This window comes from Phaseolus vulgaris, chromosome 2 (genome assembly GCF_051622355.1).
Source record: "Phaseolus vulgaris cultivar YP4 chromosome 2, ASM5162235v1, whole genome shotgun sequence".
Taxonomy (NCBI): Eukaryota; Viridiplantae; Streptophyta; class Magnoliopsida; order Fabales; family Fabaceae; genus Phaseolus; species Phaseolus vulgaris.
The window spans coordinates 39,997,189-40,004,977 of record NC_143499.1 but is presented as its reverse complement, the minus strand read 5'-3'; the positions used below and the strand labels follow the sequence as shown (position 1 = coordinate 40,004,977).

General features: G+C 32.8%; 1 protein-coding gene across 1 annotated transcript; it reads left to right on the top strand.

Moving 5' to 3' along the window:
• On the top strand, positions 1-5,060 carry LOC137811994 (uncharacterized). The gene is made up of 5 exons (XM_068613861.2): positions 1-631; positions 2,468-2,517; positions 2,628-2,705; positions 2,974-3,571; positions 4,085-5,060. The coding sequence occupies exons 1-5, from the start codon at positions 485-487 to the stop codon at positions 4,739-4,741; spliced, it is 1,530 nt and encodes a 509-aa protein (XP_068469962.1). The 5' UTR covers positions 1-484; the 3' UTR covers positions 4,742-5,060.
• The last annotated feature ends 2,729 nt before the right edge of the window (positions 5,061-7,789 follow it).

The following is a 7,789-nucleotide window of genomic DNA, read 5'->3' as shown; positions in this document are numbered from 1 at the left end:
GAGAAATTGAAAATACAAGCCTACACGACATTCCTGATTGTCGTCCATTGTTGTTGTATGATGTGTCCCTTCATTTTATTCTATCTTTATTTTTTAATTTTCATTTTACCCCATGTTTCTTCCTTCTCTCAATCCATCATCTTCTAACATTTAATTATTTTTTATTTGTTTTCCAAAACAAACCAACCACCCAAAACCGCCACACTCCGCCGCGAACCCAACCTCTTATCCCTTGCTTCCTCCGTGCCACATCGCTAAAACCTTCTTTCCGGTGCTGAAAACTTCTTTTCTCGCCCCTCGAGGCATTCTCGTTCCCTTTCCGTTGTGTCTGTTATTTTATTCTCCGTTGCCGTGGGGTTAGTCGGGGCAGTAGCGTTTTCTTTTACGACTTTTCTAACGTGAGCCGCGAGCGTAGGATTAGGAACTTAGGAAACAAAAAAGGCAGTCGAGTTTGCTTCAATCTCGAACGTACACGTGTACGGCGATGGAAGCAGAGTTGGTGGTGACGTGGAACACTTGGGAGGAGCTTCTCCTCGGTGGAGCTATTCTCCGGCACGGGACCCGAGACTGGACCGTCGTTGCCGCGGAGCTCAAGACCCGAACCGTTTCCCCATTTATTTTCACTCCCGAGGTATGTGTATAATAATAAAGTATTAAATTATTTATATTCATTTATTCATTTTATTTATTTATTCTCTTTCCTTCTTTATTAAGAATAAAAAGACTAGTGAATTGATTTCGTTTCGGTTTCTAAACCGTTACGGGTCATTATTGACCGACCCACTGACCTAATCTCGTTGCCTAGCATAGTCGCATGTGATTATTATTATTATTAATATAATATTAAATGAAACGAAATGACTTTATTATTTTTATTTATATGTTTTATTGTCAACGTGGGGTTTAGACAAGAGCTTTTGATGCGGTTTTTCTTATTGTATTGTATCCCAAACATCGATTGTGACGCCTAAACCCTGTGTTTGGGTATTGGATTTTTCCAACGTGTTTTGTGGGGAATGGGTGGTATCTTACGTGCATTTGTTTTGTTCACTTTATCGATTTGGTTACGCCGCTTATATCATCACCTGCATATGGTGATTGAGATGGCGTTAACCCTATTGCTCAATTTGTTTGCTCATAGTAACTCACATCTCATGATGTCTAATTTCCCATTTTGCGTAACATACTATATTGTCCTGAGGGTAACCAAATTTTGGTTTTAAGTATTAGAAATATTGAATGAACCATTAGGACGTGTGATTATAGCTTTTCATTTCTTTTCAACTTTGAACTGAAAGAAAGACCCTCAATTGAATTCGTGTGGACCTATCTACTTTTACGCGTCCTAATAATTTCCGTACCAAATTATGTTCATACTAAGTTTCAACAATTATGATAACGATTTAGTACTCCGACTTTATGCGGAAAATTTACTTCGCTTTGCGTCTATATAACCTATCAAATTCAGTAAAGTTAGATGGGGAAATGGCTTTTAAAAAAAACTATATCCAAATCCAATTAAATGGATTGAATGTGAAATCCATGTACATTTAATTGAACAAAACTTGTTTGATTTTTTTTTTAAACTGGCTTAAATGGGGTTTTAAAGCCATTATTTTTTTATCAAATTTGGTTTGGTTTTTAATTAGATTTAGACCGTTAACAGATTTTAAATTTTTTTTTTAAACCATAGGTCGATTTGAAAAAATCATACTCTAGTTGAGACTAAAGTAATGATTCTTTGAGAGAAGTTGGGTTTAAGATACTCTAAACAGGATTGAGTTGAAGATGATTATCCGGTCGAGTCTATCTGAAAGATGCCGGGATCAAAACCAGTTGATGGAGGACTAATTGAAAGATGCCCTGAACTAGGCCAGTTGGAAATGTCCGAACTAATGTGAAGTCAAAGATTCTCCAACTGGGATCGAGTCAAATGTTATTTTGTCGAGACCAAACTAAAGATGCCTAAACAATTCATTAATACGAACATAAAGTGATTTGGATTGTGTGTTTATAGATTTGTTTCAATTATTTGGACTTTTTGCACATCCCTGAAGTTAGCATCATGTTTGGATGTAGAACTTAACCTCAAAAGTTGGTTCACAAGAAGTCCAGTACTATGATGGTTAATATTTGTATTCAGGGTCTTGTTTCAATTAGAATCCTAAGCAATGTGAATTTAGTATGCCTACCTTGTTGGGTTGAATGTTGAAATGGCTTAGTAAATCTTATATGCTTCAAGCTAATATTTGGTCACTTGATGAAATATTTTTTTGCATTGGATATATTTTGTTTACTAGTCTAGGCCTGGGAACAGGTATGCCCTTTCAACAACTGATGCATATCAAGCATGTTTACATGTCAAAGACGAGGCTCGTTATATTGCTCCTCTTCATGCTTTTACTGTTCAGTGTGAAGGAATTCCATTTGATGAACCTTCATTTGATAGAGGTGTTTCTTTTTGCAGGTTTGTAAAGCCAGATATGAAGAGTTGCGACAGCAGTATTCTGGATGCATGTAAGTAATAATTTTTTCTCGAGTTAGATTTAATGAAATCCATCCTGAGAATGGCATTGAAGTTGTTTTATATGATATCTCATTGTATTATGGTTACATGACATTCTCAGGGCTTGGTTTGAGGAGCTTAAGAAGAAAAGAGTGGCAGAGCTTAAGAGAGACTTAGAGCTATCTGAAGAATTAATTGGGTCAGTTACATGGCCATATTTTTCTGTCTGAGATTTTTTAAGACAGAAAAGTAATATTATGAGACACAACAAATCTCAATTTCTTCAAGCTTTTTGTTAGCTGAAATGTCCAAACAATCTCACACTTTACCTTGCACATACTACACCCTCCTGCCCCTGGCGTAGTGCAGTGTGAAATTCTGACTACCAGAGCTAGTGTAGAAATCACTTTTCACTGTTGTAATTACCAGCATTTTGGGTATACTTTTACTCAATATCTTTGTTTCAGGTCCCTTGAGTTGAAGCTTGAATCCCTTAAGACTGGAATGGACGAGAAAAGAGTTGATTACCATGTTGATAATGGCTCAGTTGAACCTGAATTACATCTTCCATTGAAGAAATTGGATAGAGTTGTTCCTTCCGCAAAGGAGATGTCAAAGGATGGACTATCTGCTGGGAGTTTCACACATGAAACACAGACAAACTGGTCTCATGAATGTAAGGTTCCAGCAATGTCATGTGAAGATGTGGAGACCAAGCCGGAAGTTTCAGGGTCTACTGAACAGGAGAAAGTTTTGAATGTAGATAAGTCGACTCACACTATATATGAAGGACAGGGAGGGTGTTTGAAAAAACGAAGAGGGAAGAGAAAGAGGAAGGATTGTGGCAGAAATATTAATGAAGCCGGTGTAAGAGAAAGTGATTTATCAGCTGATGTGTGTAAAGAAAGTTCTACCAGCAACTGTGATGAGATCGCAAAATCTTCTGATATGAAGGAGGCAAAAGCAAACTTGAAAAAGGATGAAGTAAAAGATTTGATGGAGCTCTTGGATTCTTTTTTGTTAGTTCAAGGTGCTTCTGCCTTCTGTCGCAGGCATGATAGCCAGGTATGTGTACTTAAGAGATCTCATTCTACTCAATAATAATTGGCTTTCAACTTTTTTTCACCATGTAATGCTTTTAATGAAAGGTCCACCAGTTTCTTAGACGACATGCTCTAGATCTTACAAGCTATTTTATTGAAATCTTTGAATAAGCATATATCTGTTAAGTTATAATCACCAATAAAAATGGTGTAACAATGATGAGAATAATACTTTTCATTCTATAGTTGCACATATACTAAGCAATACAAGTGAATATAAGTTTCAACAATTGTTTTTTTCTTTTAAAACGTTCTAGTGCCACCAAGATCAAGCGAAAGTTTATTAGTTTCTATTACTGAACTTTCACCTTAAAAGTGAGCATTCGGCTCCTTTCAACTTTCACCTTAATAGTTTCTATTCCTTTTGAAACTGCTCAGCAATGAATGACAGATAGGGATATAGTTTTTAAGACTTGAGGAAAGGAATAGGCAGTGATATGATTCATTATGCTTAAGCACCACTTTTTTACAACAGAAACGAGGAAGATACAAGAAAACGATTAGGCAACACATGGATTTTGACACTATAAGGTCTAGAATCAACAACGGAACAATCAAGTCCATGCTGGAACTTATAAGAGACTTGCTACTATTGACCAACAATGCTATATTATTCTACTCCAAGATCACTCGTGAATACAAAATTGCTCTAAAACTGAGAGACCTTGCCATCAAAACATCGGCAGAGAAACTCAAGTTTTTGAGCAGCAGCAATGCCTCAACATCATCACCTGTGCCTGATCCTCAAGTGAAAGTCAGAAGCATGACTACATCACCTGTGAATGATCCTCCAGTGAAAGCCAGAAGCATTATCACATCACCTGTGAATGATCCTCCAGTGAAAGCCAGAAGCATTACCACATCACCTGTGCATGATCCTTCAGTGAAAGTCAGAAGCATGCGCCCCGGTAACCGCAAGATTGTTGCAAAGGTAGCTGGTGGCAGCAGCTCTGCCGAAAGGGTCTCACTTAGAGCTAAGAAAGAAGCTAATAAAGTAGATTCTCCATCTTCAGTGGAATCCTTACCCATCAAGAAGGCTTTTGGTGGTAGAACAAAAAAAGTTGTACGTGAAAGTGCAGGTCAGAGACATGCAACACCAAGGAAGGGAAAGAAAAGAGGGAAAGCAAAGTGAGGATTTGGCCATCTTAAAGGGTCTCTGTACAAAGGTTCGTTTACCTTTTTTTTTGCATCCAGAAGGATTAACTTTCATGCAACCAGAAGGAGCTGCACCAAGGAATGAACTAGCTAGTTCAAGTATATGATATTATAAATAGCTCTAAATTATGAATAAAAAAAGTAGCTATAAATTACAGTAACCAATCTAGACAAAATTTCAAACTGTACTACTAGGTACTTCCAGTAAACCTTTTCTAAGTTGTAAATGCGGATTTTGTTTTCATCAAAAGAGAAGTATAGTAATTTGAATAGACAGAAAGTTATAAATTAGCATATGCTAAGATATTATTTTTGGTCCCTTCTCACTAAAACGGTTGTCAATTTTATACTAACATGTTAATATTTTCAATTTTAAAATCCATGATTGTGCTGGTCTCTGTGTAATGCAATTTGAAGAGTTAACATGATCCAATGTTCGTGCTTGTCTCGTACAACAAGTATCGATTTAACCCTTCCATTTTGTGATTTGTATTTTATTCACTATTTGTTTAACAAGATATGCCTTGGTTGTTGATAAGATTTTATATGTAGACTTTTTTGTCTTTTAAGTATATTTTATGCAGTCAAAGTCAAATGCATGGTACATTGATAATGTAAAGGAAATGACAAGAAATTGTTATTTAGGGTGCTTGTGCTTAATTTGATATATGAAAAAGAACAGCTAGACTAATCACTTAGAGAGAATAAAGTGTTCTTACCCTAATTTTAACATTTTTAGTATATATTCATAGATCATGCATCCATTACAAGAGAGTTGTTTCCACTTGATCAATATGCCATTTTTTCTTCCAAAAAAGCTTTAAAAATATGCTAACAACCATCTTTTTTAATGTTTGTCCTAAGTCCACAATAGTATCAAAATGTTCCTCAAGAATTTTTCCTTCATCTTCACACTTATTTTAGTATATATTCCCTTATGGATTATTCCAACCAAAGCATATCATGAAAGACATTTTATGATCTAAAAAATTATGGTCATAGATTTTTTGTACGTGTCCTTCCTCTCATAAGTCCTCACTCTCACCAATGCTAGAAAGCCTTATCTCTTTGTACGCTTTTAAAATGGCTTTCACCATTAAAATGGCGGAGAAAGGAATTCGAAATAGCAATAAAGGAAGCATAGGTGAAAAGAAATTCACATGAAAGAAAAAATCCAAAACAAAATGTCATTTAACTTTATATATTTATCTTTATTTTTTCCATTTATTTTCAAAACATTCTTGCCTCTTTTGTGTTCATGCATTTCCTTGCATACTACACACTCCTTCCCTACTTTTACCACCATACTGATTTTAAAATAGTTTTAACTTTCTCAACGTTATCTCTTGTTTTTCGTGTTAAAACTCAATATGCCACTTTATAAAATATTTATCAAAATATATTTTTCTCTTTTTAACATACTGAAAAGTACTTCCAAATTATTGAAAAATCATTTTTTAATGTTAAGGAAACAAAATATTTTCTATAAAGTACATTTTGAAATATGTTTAGATTTTATTAAAAAATTGCTAGAATTTAACATACAAATCGAATGTATTTTGATTTGGTTTAGTCTTGATTTAATTTTAAAGAGTAGCAGATTCTAATGATGGGACTTTAGACAATACTTTGTATAATGTTTTCAAATATATTTATCTTAATATTAAAAATGGAATTTTCATTTTTTTCCAACAAACATTTTATAACAAGGATTTAAAAAATAAAGAGACATAATGTCATACTTTTTATATAATTGATAACATAGTCGTATTTTCATTTTGTTTTTATTCATAAATAAACTATAGAATTTCAGTATTAAAAGTTATAATACAAATTTACCATGTTTTCATCAAAATAAATATATTGGAAACACAAACAATCAAAATAGAGCAACTCCCAATGACCCACCCTAATAAAAAATTTAGTTGCTAATTAAATTAAATTTATAACATTGCATTTTAATATAATAAATATTCTTGTTTGATTTAATTTGGTTGCATTCTTCATTTTCAAAGTGAAAAACATACTGATTGTTTGACAAAAATTATATCCAAAAATAAAATAAAAACGATTTTGATCAGTTATCCATTTTGTGAATTGATTTTCAATTATACCTTTTTATTAGTTCGATTTTTAACAATCTTACAATAAATGAATATTCTATTCCTTTTCTACATTTTAAAATGCACTTTTGGAACACATTTTTTTTCGTAACAATATTTATTTTGTTTTTCATATTTTAAAAAGTACTTTCTAAAATATTAAGAAAATAAAAATAAATTAAACAAGGTATATTTTATAATGTAAAAAAAGAAACAAATATTCCAGGAAATATTTTTCGAAAGACTTTCTTTATATTTTGAAATATACTTTCAAAATTACATCTTATTTTCAAAATTTTTTGAGAAGTATTTTGGGTTTTTTTGACCATGATGGGGTTATTTTTTTTTGCTTTTTACCAAAATTGGGTCCGTTTAAAAAAAATTACAAATTTAGGCAAATCGTGTCATTTTGGCACGACTTCATATGCACAAATCGTCCCAATTAGGCACGACTTCTGCCTTGTCATACTGAAGTCGTGCTAACTTGGCACGACTTCTACCACGTCATATTTTTATTGTTTATATATTGGGTAGTAAGTTATGTAATGTTAAAAATTAATTTGATACTTAATTTTCTAAGAGTGTTAGTTTGAAGAAACAAAAAATTGGATAATCGTGTATGGATCATGTTTGACAGTAATGTAATACAATAACTTGATTATTTGATTAATTAAAAAATGAAGAAAATTGTTATTGAATTTGAAAATAAATAGATAAATGAAAATTTATTGTATTTGGAAAATAAATAGAGAATTATTGTTGTGAATTTGCAAAATAAATAACTTGAGAAGTAATGATTTTACAAAATACGTAATGATTAGAAGAGATTAATTAGAACTAAACAAATTAGTAAGATTCATTACAAGATATAAAATAAAAAATAAAGTTGAACTAGAAGTAAATTATTCCAATTTTTTGTTTCT

What these genes read in the sequence shown, in the direction of transcription:
- LOC137811994 (XM_068613861.2), top strand. Translation starts at nt 485, where the DNA reads ATGGAAGCAGAGTTGGTGGTGACGTGGAACACTTGGGAGGAGCTTCTC. An exon ending in CTATCTGAAGAATTAATTGG is followed by an intron (nt 2,706 to 2,973) that starts GTCAGTTACATG and finishes TCTTTGTTTCAG; the next exon opens with GTCCCTTGAGTTGAAGCTTG. An exon ending in GTCGCAGGCATGATAGCCAG is followed by an intron (nt 3,572 to 4,084) that starts GTATGTGTACTT and finishes TTTTTACAACAG; the next exon opens with AAACGAGGAAGATACAAGAA.